This window comes from Arvicanthis niloticus, chromosome 6 (genome assembly GCF_011762505.2).
Source record: "Arvicanthis niloticus isolate mArvNil1 chromosome 6, mArvNil1.pat.X, whole genome shotgun sequence".
Classification (NCBI taxonomy): Eukaryota; Metazoa; Chordata; class Mammalia; order Rodentia; family Muridae; genus Arvicanthis; species Arvicanthis niloticus.
The window spans coordinates 47,516,221-47,532,414 of NC_047663.1; the positions used below are offsets into that span (position 1 = coordinate 47,516,221).

The 16,194-nt window shown below is 41.4% G+C and overlaps 1 protein-coding gene across 1 annotated transcript; it reads right to left on the reverse strand.

Annotated features, from left to right (window-relative positions):
• Window positions 1-10,587: 10,587 nt before the first annotated feature.
• Window positions 10,588-15,933, reverse strand: LOC117711695 (olfactory receptor 3A1-like). The gene is made up of 2 exons (XM_076935231.1): window positions 15,368-15,933; window positions 10,588-14,263 (listed from the first exon to the last, which is right to left on the reverse strand). Exon 2 carries the CDS (start codon window positions 14,255-14,257, stop codon window positions 13,310-13,312), a length of 948 nt encoding a protein of 315 aa, XP_076791346.1. The 5' UTR covers window positions 14,258-14,263; window positions 15,368-15,933; the 3' UTR covers window positions 10,588-13,309.
• Window positions 15,934-16,194: the final 261 nt, after the last annotated feature.

Below are 16,194 nucleotides of genomic sequence, written 5' to 3' on the forward strand. Positions count from 1 at the left end.
AAGCTGAAACTCATTTTCAGCCACCAGCTGTGAGAAACTCATTGAAGTGGATGATGAAGGAAAGCTTCATAAATTCTATGGGAAGGACATGGCCACAGAAGTAGCTGCTGATGTGCTGAGTGGTGAGTAGAAGTGTTAAGTGGCTTGAATCAGTGGTGGGAATAACAAACAAGGTTTTTCCATGAATAAGGGCATTTTGACCCATGCTGTTGGGTAAAGGGTATTCTTGTTGTAGACCAAGGAGAATTGGAGGGAGAAGGCACAAATCTGTTTACAGTTGCAATCTGTATGCCAATCTGAGTGTTATCGCCTTGCTTATTGTTTAGAGAAGAAAAGAGAAGGATATTCTGGACTGACAGATACTAATGTGCCTTTTCAGTTGGGACCTAAAGGAGCTAGCAGAATCAGAAAGCTCTTTAATATCTCTAAAGAAGATGATGCTTATCAGTATGTTTTCAGAAAGCTCTTTAACAAAGAAGGTAAGAAGCCCATTGTCTTGTTACTTCATGTGTCCTGTAACACATATGCCAACATATTACTCTGAAGACAAAAACATACTAAGAAAAACAAGAGGAAGCTACAGACTATGTTTAACTTTTGGCCAAGAGAATGAAGGGAGACAGAAAGAAAATCCCAGGGACATGTTGCACTCCCTGAGTGTGTCTACTTCTAACTCTGAGTCATCAAAAATAAGTTTCCAAGAGCAACAAAGAAATGATCCGACCTTGAAAAGAAAGAATGACAACGTGATGAAGAAATTTAGATGAAAGTGAAATCGATCCGGAATCAGAAGACTGTATTTAATAAGGCTATTCATTGAAATGGCTTAAATAAGTATTGTGGTTAGAAATTACATTCCACAAAATAAATGACACAACAAGCTAGACTTCAGAAGTATTTCTGAAAGGAATACTAAGAAGCAGAGACTCACACCAACATGAAATGCTGAGAGGGAACGGGCAGCTTTAAAAGAACAGTAGTTCCATAGAAAGGAACCCAATAGCAAGCTAAGAGCAGAATAACATTATAGACGCTGAAAACTTGTGCTAATTTAAAGCTTCAGTGTTCTTTGCATGTTACTGGACTTAGTATAAAGGTCTGTGCTTTGAGGAACTCTCGTGGGCCAGGCTTGGCCATCTGCTCTTTGTTCTTCAGTGGCCATCCAACTTGGTTCTCTTTAAAATGTTGTTTTTTAATTTTCATATAGTAACCACACAGTAATGAGTTTTAGTTTATTTTTTATTGTTCATTATTATTTTGTGATACTAGGTCTCACTCTGGCCCTGTTTCAGAAATGACATCTCCACACATGCATGTATATAGCATGCATTATTATGCTCACCCTCCATTACCTTTTTGCTCCCTGTCCTATGCCTGTTCATCTCCCTCCTCTTCCTGACTAGTCCCATTTCTACTTACTCGTCTCTTCTTGGAGACTCAATGAGTTTCATTAAAGTTGCTATAGAACATGATCTGGGCTCACTTCCAGGAGCATGGACATCTTATCAGTGGCTATACATTAAAAAGTGTTTCATTCCATTCCTTAGTGAAGTTAGCTGATGATAGGTCTTCATGGAGGGGCAGGGCTTCAAGAGCCCCTCTCCCTTCTATAGCAAGGTGATGGTCTCAATGTTGTGTAGACACTTCTAGCTACAGAGAGTTCAACAGTGGCCATGAACACAGCATTCTTCTGTGCTCTGATTTTTCTTATAGTACTTATATTCTTTACATCTCTCTTCTTCATAATGGACATCCCATTATGACTGAGCATTACAAAGCATATCTATATATTTATCTCTCTCTCTCTCTCTCTCTCTCTCTCTCTCTCTCTCTCTATATATATATATATATATATATATATCATCTATATCTATCTATCTATCTATCTATCTATCTATCTATCTATCTATCTATCTATCTATCTATCTATATCTCCTTAGCACTTTGATCAGTAATGAATGTTTGCAGTTTTGCTGCCCACAGCAGGGGATGGGGGGAAGCTTCTGTGGCCAAGATGATAGCAACACTAATAATGTGTGAGCACAAACACAATCATTTGAAAGCAAATAGACATAGATGTGCCCATTTAGCAAAATATCAGTATCCCTGCTATGACCCACAATCTCTCCAGCTGATGGAGATGAGCCATCTCCAGATGGCTTTGACCCATCTACAGTACCAGGTGTGAATACTCTCCAGTGGAATGGGCTTCATAAGCAGTCAGAAAGTTGCTGCTTACTCTCACAACAGATTTTCCACTACTGCACCAGTGAATGCATCTTGCCTTGCTAGTCATTAATGTCACATGCTCCTCCTCTATTACTGTCTTTCCTGTTGTCCTACTCTTATTCATTTCCCTCTTCTTCCTCACTAGGGTTCACACTGGAGTGAGGCTGTTGATGACAGTCCTCCAGTAGAGATCGGCTTTTGTTCTGTGTGAGGGATAGTTAGCAGGAAAGAAGTTTCCACCTCATCCTCAGCTTTGCTTCTCTGCATCCTCTGACCAGAGGTGTCCACTGTCTTTAGAGACAAGGCCTCTCACTGATCTGGACCTTATCAAGTAGGCTAAGCTTGCTGGCTGGTAAACTCCAGAATGTGTGACTATACTTGGCTTTTTAAAAATGTAGGTTTTATGGAATGAACTCAGATCATCATGCTTGCCTGGCCAGTACTTTATTGACTGAGCTATGTCTCCACCCAGGAAAAACACATCCCATTTCTCATGTTCCATGAAGAAGATTATAGTTATTGCTTTATTCTCAACGTTACCAATAGCTATGTGAAGATCAAAGATAATCTTACAGGAACAAAACTGCTCCTCTTGGGTAATAACAGCAGATGAACCCTTTATTTCATCACCATGGAAAACCAGAGCTGAGCAAGTGAAGAGTAAGACCACTCCTTGACCAGGATTGCTAAATTACACAACCTCTCCTTTTTCTACCTCAGTTCTTCATCTTTTAAAAATAAAGCTCACATCAGTACCCCTGAGATAAACTTGGGACCACCAGATCAGATTATTTGTTCTTCATCCTACACACAGATAAACATTTCCATAATTCACATCTTTCTTGTTTGATTGTTTTGAGACAGGGTTTCTTTATGTCAGCCTGGCTGTGCTGGAACTGTTAAAGCTGATACCATCAGCCGCATCTCTTCCTCCTCTCTTCCTGAAGCCAAATTCTCTACTTTAGATTACTTTATGACCCTGTCACTTCTCAACCTTATCCCTCAGCCTTCACCTCCCTAGTCAGCAACTTTTCCAACATAACTATTCCCTGTCCTTACAGTGCTTTCAGCTTAAACCTAATCATACAAAACCCAAATCAAAACAACAACAAAAACCACCAAAAACCCCTAAGTAAACCTATGATATTTTGTATATTCCATAATAGCAAAAGTTCGCTACATTCATGGTTTACAGAAATAAGCTTTATTTTGCTTCTCTGTATATTTTCAAGATTAGGACTAAATCAGATATGCTTAGTAAATACTCTGCCCTCAAATTCCTCAGAGATCTGCTGCATATGTCACCTAAAATGTTCAGCCTTCTACTCCTCACTTGGTCCTTGTGGCTGGGGCAGACACCTAGCTGGTCTGCTCCTGTGAAGACACCATATCCTGAGACATCCTGGAGGAGCCACTGCACCCAGAGCAGAAATGCTCAACATCCTTAGTCATCAGGGAAATGCAAATCAAAACAACCCTGAGATACCACCTCATACCAGTCAGAATGGCTAAGATCAAAAACTCAGGTGATAGTAGATGCTGGCAAGGATGTGGAGAAAGAGGAACACTCCTCCATTGTTGGTGGGATTGCAAGCTGGTACAACTACTTTGGAAATCAGTTTGGCAGTTTTTCAGAAAATTGGACATAGCATTACCTGAGGATCCAGCTATACCACTCCTGGGCATATACCCAGAAGATGCTCCAACATATAACAAGGACATATGCTCCACTATGTTCATAGCAGCTTTATTTATAATAGCCAGAAGCTGGAAAGAACCAAGATGTCCTTCAACAGAGGAATAGATACAAAAATGTGGTACATTTACACAATGGAGTATTACTCAGCTATTAAAAATAATGAATTTGAGAAATTCTTAGGTAAATGGATGGAACCAGAAAATATCATCCTGAATGAGGTAACCCAATCACAAAAGAACACACATGGTATTTACTCACTGATAAGTGTATATTAGCTCCAAAGCTTGAAATAGCCAAGATTCAACTCACAGACCACATGAAGCTCATGAAGAAGGAAGACCAAGTATGGGTGCCTTGGTCCTACTTAGAAGGAGTAACAAAATACTCAAGGGAGCAAATATGTAGACAAAGTGTGGGACAGAAACTGAAGGAGGGGCTGTCTGAAGACCATTCCACCTGGGTATCCATCCTATGTGCAATCACCAAAGGTAGAACTGATGTGGATGTCAGGAAGTACATGCTGACAAGAGCCTGATATAGCTGTCTCCTTAGATGTCTGTCAGAGTCTGAGATATTCAGATGCAGATATTCACAGCTAACCATTGATCTGATCAAATGGTTCCCAATGGAGGAGTTAGAGAGAAGACTGAAGGAGCTGAAAAGGTTTGCAGCCCCATGAGGAGAGCAACAATACCAACCAACCAGAGCTCCCCAGGGTCTAAGCCACCAGCCTGGGAGCACTTAGGGAGTTCAGATAGGCAGAGGAAGCACCTGCTGACCTTCCTCCTCAGCCAACCTCCCAGCATAAATCTCCTTTCTCACACTGTCTCAAAACAAAAAACAAAAATCATTCTTCAAACTGGATGTCCCTCCCTTTTACTTCCCACAGATCTCTCTATTCTTCCCTCCTGACTCCCCCTTACTCTCTATGGTTTCAGTCTTAATAATCCTATGTTCACTTCTTGTCAACTGGTTATGTGCTCTGTCTCTTAATCTACAGTTGACTTTATTTAATCCTGTTTACAATATTCAAGCAGAAAGTAAAGGAGGTTAGATGCAGGAATCTGTCTCTGTCTGTCTCTGTCTCTCTTTCTCTCTCTCCTTCTCCCCTACATCCCTTTTTCTCTCCCATCTAGTGTTAAGGGGATAAGAGGGGAAAGGGGATGAAAAGATAAACAAAAGGGAGGAGAAGGGGTGTAAGGACAGAAAGTATAGATTATTGCATCACCTTGATGAGGAAAAGAAAAGTAGGTTATTTTATATCTCCTTAGACTATAAAGCAACAAGCCTCAAATACTTTATATTGATTTTTGAATGATGATAGAAATGAAAAATTAAATTTTTATAACTGCTGTATGTATTATTCAACTCTTGTTTAAGGCATATGTGTATTTGCAACTTATTTAAAACATAATGTATAGCCTAGTCTTATGAAAGCTACTTTTGTAAACTGTTAGTGATAATTATGAAATGCAAGTCAGTAGTCAGTCACATATAAATAAATTGTAATCATGCTAGATAATAGTTTAGTTAACTGCAGAAATAAGCTAATTTAGCCTCCTGTGTATGTTTGCAAAGTTAACTAGAAACAAGCAAAGTTTGTCTATTTGTATATACGTTAGATAGGTGGTTCTCAAATACTTCAGAGATTTACAGAACATAGTATTTACGATGTTTTAATAACAAAAGGCTTTTCTGACAGAGAGACATGTCAGCTCTTGACAGCACCCCATTCTACTCTGAAGAAGAAGATGGTTGTTGAAATAATTAATTAATAAATCCCACCAGTGGGTTTACTACCAGCCTCATTGGTTTACATTCCTGAATGAAGGACACACATTCAGTCTTTATATATTGATGCCTTAAACAGCATAATAGCTGGGCCACTGCCTAACCTCTATTCCGTTAATCTTGAGTTACTACTTACTAATTGTATGTCCTATCTTTGCTACTTTAGACCCAGAGGTCTGACCAACTGGGCCATGCCTACTCAGGTAAAATTTGTCTTTCTCAGGTCTCTGGTGGGGTTAAAGAATAGATAGTCATAGTTACAATTTTCTTATAGTTACAAATAAATCTCTGTGTTGAGAACTTGTTTTGGAATGTCTTGTGCCAATACCAGTCCATTAAAAAAAGATAATGTCTCACAGTGGTTCTTCTGGGAAATAAATAAATAAATCTTCTGGTAATCAGAGCTGGAACACTAGATTATTATTGGGGTCCTAATGTTGAGTAACACGGCTCAATCTGCAGCTTTGCCACAAGACGTGTGTAGGGCTTCTCTTGTAACTATAGGATTGATTTTGCCAATAGCAAAACTCACTGCATTACTTTACACACAGCAGGTACCTCATATTCCTTAAACAAACAAGCAGGTGGTTAAAACATGCATGGGATTCTAAAAAAAGACTGGACCTGAAATACTTTCTGAACACATTGAAAAGTGGGCTAGACTCTTATGGATTAACATGATTTGAGGGACGTTGAGTTCCAGGTACAGGGTTGTTTCAGGGACTGCTTTGTGTTCATGAGACTATTTGGTCTGTAGCTAATAATCTGTATGTCAAGATCCTCCACAGACTGCCTCCAGACAGAGTCTGTATTGGGAAGGATCACTTTACAGATGGATGTAAGAAAAGCAACAAGATGACTCCTAAAACATTGCTGAACATCCAGCTTACATGATGCCAGGGGATTCTTGAATGAGTTTTTGATTCACCTGAGATGCCTTTAGCATTTCACAGAGTCACCGGAGTCCAGCTAGGAGCTCTCCTGTGAAGCTGTTCTAAACAGTGACAGCTCCCCCTTAGAACTCCCAATAGTAAAAGTCCTTTCTTACTCTCAGTAATGAACAGTTCAGTGAGAGAAGCTTCTAGGGTAGTCTGATGCAGAAGTGGTAGACTGTGCAGTGAACTATGCTTAGCCAATCCACTCATACTCTTAAACAACATAGAGAATATACTTCATAAGGAGGAAGAAATCAGGAAGAAGGAGACCAGAAAAAGGAGCCAGGGCCTGAACTTGGGGAAACTTACAAGTTAGTAAGGAAAACAATGTCCATCTAGATTAATCAGATGTTATTACCGTTAAACTGCACAACCCATGTCAATGACGTCTTGCCTCCCCAAACCCCACCCTCAGCCTCCTTACCCTATGATTTAATTGTGCTACCCCTTACAGCATGTATAGTGTTTTCTTTTGATTTCACCTCATCCAAAATTTTCACTACAAATGGCACAGTCACTCCAGTGACACCACTCCTTTTTTTTTTTTTTTTTAAAAAAAGGAGGAATTGTGGGGCAGTGGGCTGTTAGAGGCAGCTGGGTACTTGGCCGAGCACAAGCCTCGAACCCTGGATACCCTAAAGGGACAGTAGGAGTTTGGCCTTTCTCTTGTGTTCTGGTTCCTTTCACTTAGCATCGGCCATACACAGCCCCTCCCAAAGAAAGGTTTGTGGTCTTCAGTCACATAGCACAGGTAGAGGGTGTGACTACAGGCCTCAGAGCCTCAAGAGATCTCCATATTAATGAGATACCTAGAGGCCAGAGGGCATAGCCAATTAAGCATTCCCTCCCAGACCCTCCTACTTACAAAAGATATTTAACCTCAGTGCCCTCCCCTCCCCCCAGGACATGGGGTACAGCTTTATCCACTTTCTGCCATGACAATAAACATTTTAAGATCATGAACTTCCTCTTGTCTTTGCCCCCCCCCCCCAGAATCATAGAGGGGACCTTCAACCAATGAGCTACTGCCTAATCTCCTGCCAGAGGACTTCTCTACGTTCCAGCTATGAAGGCCTGCCAAGTCAAGTAAGCTAGCTGAGCCAGCCATGACCCAGCTAAGCAAGTTGTCTTGACCAAGAGTCTCATCTACCCCGTGGTGCACCACCAGAGCTTTTCCTCGTACCCCTTTTTGCTGTGGGCAGGTCCAACCAGTATGCCACCCTCCCTGTCTCAGTCCTTCTGCGGTCTCCCAGCAGCACCTGAGTGCCCAAGGGCTGAGACCAGTCAGTCTCTGGCTAGCTGCCTTGGCCTGGAGACCCCAATCCAAAACCCCTGTCCCCATGGGACCTCAGACTAGGATCTCCCCATGCCTGGAATGGAACTCAGTGGCTTTCCCTAGCCTGGAGCTGTGTGGAGTCAATCAGTCAAATTCCTGCGCTTCTACCCCCCTGAACCGCCTAGGGCGGCAGACACTCGGGACCCACAACTCGGCCCAACAAGACCCATGCCCATGTGTGAGCTATCGACCCACAACTATCATGGCTCTTATTTTAAGTTGATTAACCTTCTAGGACTATTGTTACACTATATATGATGCCATGTTGGAGGTGATGATGACAAAACTCCTTTCATGGTGTTATAAGAGCTGAGGAAGGACCTGTGAGCATACTTTACTGGAACAGACATTAAACCAGTGAGGGTTCACAAAAGAGGATGAGGAGTTGCACAGACTCTGCTGTTCAACCAGAGAGCAAGAGAGGGGCTGCTTAAATGAGATATATGTGAAGAAAAAGCAAGAGAGTATCTCCTTTGTCACAGCAGTGTCATTCTCTGGGTACTCAGAAGTTAGTCCTTCTGTATAAAGCAGAAGGATTAGGAGAGAGCTCTAAAACAGCCTTAACAGCCCTTAACACAGTCACCACTCTTTGCAGTTGAGGTTTACTCATGCCCCAGCCTAATGCAGAAGGAGGTGGGGCAGATGATGCAAGTCCCACTGAACAATAGGGTCACTGGGGCCCAAAGGATGTGACTATGTCTTTATTGGTCTTCCTGGACACAAGAGGTACAGTTGGGGACTGCAATGGGGCTTCTCAAGGAGATGTTTTCTTCCTCGGATGTCAACCCTTTGAGCAGATAGGAGTCCATTTTCAGAATTAACTTGAACCCGAGAGTAAGAGGAGACCCTAGGAGGGAGCAGGTGTAGAGGGAAGGCTTCTTCAGTCTCAGCTCCCCGATGAGTCCACAGGAATGTAGTAGATTCCCTCAGGGATCTTGTCAGAGCAGAGCACTGGGAGTGTGGCTTCTTCAAGTGTTTCTTCAAGTGGTGGGTTGCTCTGGACGTGGTGGGGTGTGTTGTTGGGAAGGCAGTTACTGGTGATTTGGGGAGGGATAAAGTTAATACACTGGAGATAGAATTGGGTTTCTCATTGTATATGGTTTAGCAATAACTAGTTCTGAAAACCCCAGAGACATTATTGTAGAAGACAAGGCAACATGCTGATGGAAGTCATGGGAAATGAGTGTTGGAAGGATGTGTCAGCAAGTCAAGGGATGCCAGGAGCCAATAGAACCACAGATATGGAACTGTTTCTCCCCTAGAGCTTCCAGGAAGAACTGTAACTGCTAATGTCTTTATGTTAGTTTTATTGGACTTATTTCAGATTTTTGGTTTTTAGAAAGATGAAATAATAGACTTACATGGTAGCATTCGGCATATGAGAAATGTGTTTCAGTAGCAGTATCGAGTTGACTTGCTCTCTAGGCATCTTGTTGGAGCTTGAGAATTTCCTGTATTTTTTGGAGGGATTGTAAGAACTTTAAGTTATGGCAGAGGACTGAGCATGTATGTGGTAACAGAGAGATTTTCCTGATAGGAGAAAACTTTACTTCAGAACTGTATTTTCTTGCAAAAATGCTTGAAGTTGGTGCTAATGAATCACTCAGATTGGTGTGGAAGCTCTGGAAGGATGATGGTTGACACATTGGATGAACACTCAGGAAGGAGCCAAAGGAACAGGAAGCAGAGACCTTACATGGGACCAGTGGGATCATTACTTAAGTTTTCTGAGAAGCTCCAGAGGACATCCCTGTAGTGAGGAAATGGACTGAAGGCTGAAGGGAACAAAGTCTTCGGAAGCTCAGCATTAGTGGCCTTGTGGATTTTATTTGTCTTCCTTTGATGGCTTGACCAAAAACAAAGATCAATTTCATGTAAATGTGAAACTCAATTTGGGCAGTGAGGGTTCAAACAGTTAGAGACAGATGGGGAACTGGGGATTATATGTGTGGTACACTGCGAAATTTATACAATGCATATGGATATTAAAGCATGTTAGGCCACAAATATGTACAGTTCTTACCTACCAGGTAAGTTTCATTTAATTAATAATGAAGGGAATAAAACTCTAAAAGTTAAACAAACTAATCAAAAGAGTAACTACTGCACTTCCCAAAACATGATGTCAGGTCTAAAGGGAACCCCATTTCCCCCAAAAGCATTGGATAACCCCAAAGTGATGGTTTGGTTCAGCTCAAAGTTGGGCAATAAAGGACTGTTCCTCAGGAGCCTATGAAATGGGTTCTGCCTGCCAGACAGGGCCATTTCCATTACCAATCAAAGCCCATGCTAGTCTCTAGATACACCCAGTCCCTATTCACAGGTACCTGTTGTGCATTTCAAAGTCCACACAGGATGCTGGCCCTTCTCACCTCCTTAGCTGTAAACTCCCAGGCTGCTCCAGCTCACATGATTCCCTCCCCTTTGGTATTTGTTCTTCTGATAGACACACATGAGAGTAGAATAATGTTGTATTTAATTGTTAAAGGCAAAAGATATATTATCATATCTAGTGACATCAGAGATGTGTGGAAACAAGCATTCTCTTACACTGCCAACCAAGATGGAAAATGCTGCATATTTTTTTGGTGGGGGACAAAAAGAAAGACAGAATATGTATCAAAGATTATATTTGCCTTTGTTTTAAAATTATTTTATAATTATTAATTATTTTATGTATTTATATTTCAGATGTTGCTCTCCTTCCAGGAATTCTACATCCCATTCTCCCCTTTGCCTCTGAGAGGGTACTCCACTGGCTTCCCTCTTTTCTGGGGCATCAAGTCTCTACAGGATTAGGCCCATCCTCTCCAACTGAGGCCAGAGAAGGCAGTCATCTGCTACACATGTGCCAGGGCAACGACACTTATACATTACTTGTAGGAATTTAACCACTGGAGGTAGTTACATATGCACAGAAACACAGATAAATATTTTCTTAGAATTATTAACAGGTACAAAAGAAAAACTATAAGTGAGTTGGTGAAGTAGATCACTTTAATCTATAAAGTGGATTATTTTGTAAATTTAAAAATGGATAAGATGGGCTTGTATGTTGGTTTCAAGAACTGTATAATGTAAATCTATGTGGTGTTTTGAATGTGTGTGTGAGTGGGTGGGTGTGGCACATTGTTCTGGCTCTAGTGTAGAAGGGCAGTGGTGACATTCTGCACCATTTGAGCTTTTGCAACAGAACGTATTTCATGGCTAATGACAAATTTAAATTATGAAGAGATTTCTAGTTTGGAATAGAACAGGACATAGATGTCACATGAAAAGGAGGCTTCCAAATTGTTCAAGAAACCCCACAGTCTTTTGGGGCAAACAGAAGTGGAGTCAATGCCAGAAGTGCCTTTTTGTGATACTGATGTCCATTGCTTTGTTTCACCTCACTGATGGTGCCATGGTGAGTCACTAGGCAAGTTATCTCTTGAAGCATGGCATGAATGGCAAGATGGTGAAAAGCCTGTGGCTCAGTGGTCTTGGAGTCAAATGGGGGTATGTTTTGCTGCAGTGTTAAATGCTGAGAAGTGATGATGGAAGAAGCAGCCATTCTTTGGACTAATAGAATAAGAATCTTTCTAGATACAGAGACTAACAGAACCAAAAACATTAGTGGCGTGAGAGAGCCTTATTCATTTTTGCCAAATACAGGGCAAGAGAGGGTAAAAAAAATTATGTGAGGTCAAGAACATTGTGAACAGCAGAGGATACAATCTGAGAGCTTTTTCTAGATCCTTGTAGGAAGCTCATTGTGTGTATCCTGAAGTATGTCTGATGAATGAAGCATAATCAAGAAAGACACTTGATTCTTCTGTCGTTGGACAGCAGTAGTAGGCAGGAATCAGAAGGCAGGAATGTGACCTAGTTGATAAGCTTTGTTGGACACACACTCATTACATCCCCTAACCCTGCTGTATTTCCTCATCTGGCAGACAAGTTCCCTGACTTTATAGGTGCCTCTCTGGCTAGAGAAATGGCAAATGAGCCCTCAGGCACTCCGGCACAATCAGCAAAGCTTGAAATACTGTTTTCTTAGGAGAGAGAATGGACTACAATAATGGGCTCAGGGCTGTCAAAACCAGTTATTGCTGGACCACACAGAATAGGAAACCCAACGCACCCATCTCTGACATATAAATTTAAACCCTCTGAAAGCCTTTAACAGCTTCTTGGCATCTTACCTATTTTTTTGCATTCTTTCTCACCTGCTATTCTATGCCTGTAGCCCATGTCAGTCTCTCTAATGCATCTGTTATTTCTTCTCAACCCCTTGATCCTTGATTCCAATCTCTCCTTATGCCCACATGGTCTATCTGCATTTCCCACAAATTCTTTACCTACTACCTTCTTTTATGTCCTCTTTCAATCTCTATCTTAGCCCATCCCTCCAGTCTACCCACTCACATCCTATATCATGGAGAAATTAATTCATAGATTTAGATCAGGTGAGAGTGTTAGATAAATGGAATGGATACATATCAATGAAACAGTAGCACTGTCAAGAATTGATGATTGGTTCTTAAAAAAACGTGGGAGGAGGAAGATGCACCTGAATGATGACCTGATAGATGGCTGGGAAACAGAAAACAGGATTGAGAACATTCTAGACTAGATCCACACTCTTTGAATGACAAGATAAGCTATGACAGTGTGATCTGCACTGACACTTAGATTTACAGCTTTGAGGTTTAGAGGTAAAGAGTGAGAATTTACAGAGAAATTTAATATTTTACGGTTTTTAAATGTTTATATTATAAATTTTTATCTTTAAGAAATTTAGAAATGTGAGGATGATACTTGAGGGAAGCTCTTTTTCTGTCATAACGTTTCTCTCATGTGAGTGGAGTTTTGTACTGTCAGGTCTGTAAGCTGCATGCAGATTCCAGGGATTAGGGAATATAAAACCACAGAACAAGATTTCTCTTATTTCCTCTGAATCATATAGAGTTGTATAAGAGGAAGGAGCCATTTTTCCTAAAGGGTTAGGTTGCATACACAGACCAACTGTATCCAAATTTGAGGAAGAAATAAGACTCCCTGGGGGAAGGTTTTCTGAGACACTCTGGGAACTCCAGCTAAAGGGAAAATACACTAAGTAAAGTTAGTACACATCAAAGGGCAGACCTAGGAGGACCTATGTATACAACATCATCTATACATGGGTATGACCTCTTTGGGCAATAATAATTATCATTCATTAAATTAAGCTATGAGATGAGAGTTCTGAAAATTTGTTCTTGCATTTGAAAATACAAAAACTCCTATTCTCAGCTGTAGTTTTAAATGAAATATGTGGAAAGAGACTTGAGACCCCCCTCAAGCTGCTGGCCGTCTCCCTGTGAGCACCCTCCAGAGGGCAGTCTGCACATCAGGGTTCCTGAGACTGTAGATGAGTGGGTTCAGCATAGGGTTGATGACAGTGTTGAAAATCCCAATAGCTTTATCCTTATCTGAAAGTTTGGTGGAACCAAGTCTCATGTAGTTAAACATGCCTGTGCCATAGAACATGGCAACCACAGTGAGGTGAGAGCTGCATGTGGAGAAGGCTTTCTTCCTGCCTTCAGCAGAGCGGATTCGCAGAACAGCAGCTGCCACATGCATATAAGAGGTAAAAATGAGTGCCATGGGGATTCCTGCCATTATGAAACCCACTCCAAAGAGCAGCAGCTCATTGAGCTGCGTACTGGAGCAGGACAGTTGGAAGAGCTGGGGAAGGTCACAGTAGAAGTGATTGATCACATTGGGGCCACAGAAGTGAAGTGTGGATATGGCCACAGTGTGGGTCAGTGCATTGCTGAAGGCACAAGCCCAGGATGTGGCCACTAAGATCCTCTGGACTGAATGGTTCATTCGGGTGCTGTAAGTGAGGGGCTGGCAGATGGCTAGGAAGCGGTCATAAGCCATGGCTGTCAACAGGAAGCAGTCAACCCCAGCCAGCAGATGGAAGAAGAAGAGCTGTGTGAGGCAGGCTCTATACGGAACTGTAAGCTTGTGGGCCAAGAGCCTAACCAACATGGAGGGAATAGTAACACTGATGCACCCCACATCCATCACTGAAAGATTCCCCAGGAAGAAGTACATGGGAGTGTGGAGTTTGGGTTCCACCAGGACAGCTGCCAGGATGCTCAGGTTGCCCCCAACCGTTGTCATATAAGCCAAGAGGAAGAGTATGAAGACAACTGGCCACAGCTCTGGTGTCTCCACCAAACCCAGCAGAATGAATTCAGTAACAGTGGTTCCATTGGCTCTAGGCTTCGGCTGCATGAGTTCCTTTAAAGAAGCATGCAAGGAGGAAATCAATCAGACCTCTCAGTGAAGAGGAGAAATTTAAATCATCACTATTTGAACACTTAAAATTGGAACTTATATCACCCCTGCCTTCCCTATCTTCCATCCAAATGATACAATTATATAATAATCTCAAAAATAAAAGAAATAATTTAAAAAGTGTGCAGTGTTGTTGTTGTGGTGTAGCAGTTTTAGGATTGGGAGTGCTTGAAAGTTATTATCTTTGTAACACATAAGGGGTCAATTGTCTAATACACACAACTCCCTGATAAAATACATTCTTATTTTTAAAGAAAAATATACCGATTTTAGCTGCCACGGCATAGTAATATTTACTAGAGTATATCTGTTTCTCCTGGGAGGATGAGAACTGAGAGGGATGGCAGCATTATTAAGACATATATTAGTGGACTCACTGTATCTATGCACCACTTTTCAAATAAATGAATGGCTGAACTTACTGACAAATACAAATTCTAAATAAAAATAAAAGTAAAAATAAACAAGAGAACCAAAACTTGCAAATCTCAAATCATGCATTGGTGGTTAGCAAAAATAACAAAAGATAATTTTTATGGGCCCACTGTGAATTGGGAAAGACTTTGAAGGACTTGAAGCTAGTGTGGTCCAATTGAGTGAAAAGCCCAGGTTTCCATGTAGTTGGAATGAATCTAGGTAGAACATAAAGCTGTAGAAACACATATGATTACAAATACTTTTCAATACAAACTCTAAAATAATTGTACAATCATAACAATTATTCCTTATAAAAGTCATACCATGACACAGAATGATAGTTATTACCTTGATCTCATCCAAGAAGAGAATAAGCATGTGTAAAGTAACTACCAGCACCATCCAAGATGTCTGTGTTTTATAGGATCTTGAGAAGACCATCAATGGTGAGGAGCATTGCTGATGCTGAATCTGATCTCTCCCTCACTTGAAGAAGACTTACCATCTGCTGCAGGTGTCTATTTTACTTTTGAGACACTGATCAACATATCTGTAAGACTAAGAATGTCAGAGAAACAGCTGAAGTCCTGCCTGGTGACTTAGGGCAGAGGAAAAGTCATGAATACTCACCTGGTGTTGGCACAGGAATCAGTGTGGTATCATAGAAGTGATGTGAGGGAACAAGGAACACACAAACTCATTCAGCTTTAGGGATGGCAACAAGGCGCTATATGTATATATAGAGGGAAGGAAGACAAAGAGAGGCTGAGGCATCTCTGTCCTGAGGATTTTCCATTATAGTGGTCCCTTTTGGGACCTCAAAAGTAGCCCCAAGGAGTGAGAAGAGATTTTGGAACAGAGAGGGTCATGTTAAAGACACAAGCCCTAATAAACACTACTGTCGTGAAGCTAGTAGAGCTTCACATCACAGTAGGGGTCCAGAATTTTTCCTATGTCTTTGTTCACACCTTCATATTGTCTACAGGCATGTAGAGGAGAAAGGATACAAGCTTAGTTTAACAGACAGGGCCATAAAGTGATGCCTGATGTCCCAAAGTTATATAGGGAACTGTAGTTGGAGCCAGGTCTGAACAGTGTCTTGAGGCTGAGAATATAGTTCCTCTACATGCCTGCTATAAACAGGATTTGAGGACTGAGCCAGGCTGACTTCTAAGCTTATGGCTGAGGAGAGAAGCTACTTTGGGACAGGGAATGAAAGAGAAACCCAAGAAAAAGGCATGCCAGAAGAGGCCTGTTGTAATCATAGCATATCCTCAGGGATAAAATATGTTCCCACCTAGAACCTTGTTAGGGAGTACCAGAGGGACTGTGTCTTGAGATTTCTGTAATGATCCTGGGAGAGGCCTAAACATAAACAGAAAGTTTATGGGGGGCAAAGTTGCTTCCTATTGTGGGTTTTGGGCCATGCCCCTTGAGGTTGGTAGCCTTAGCAATAG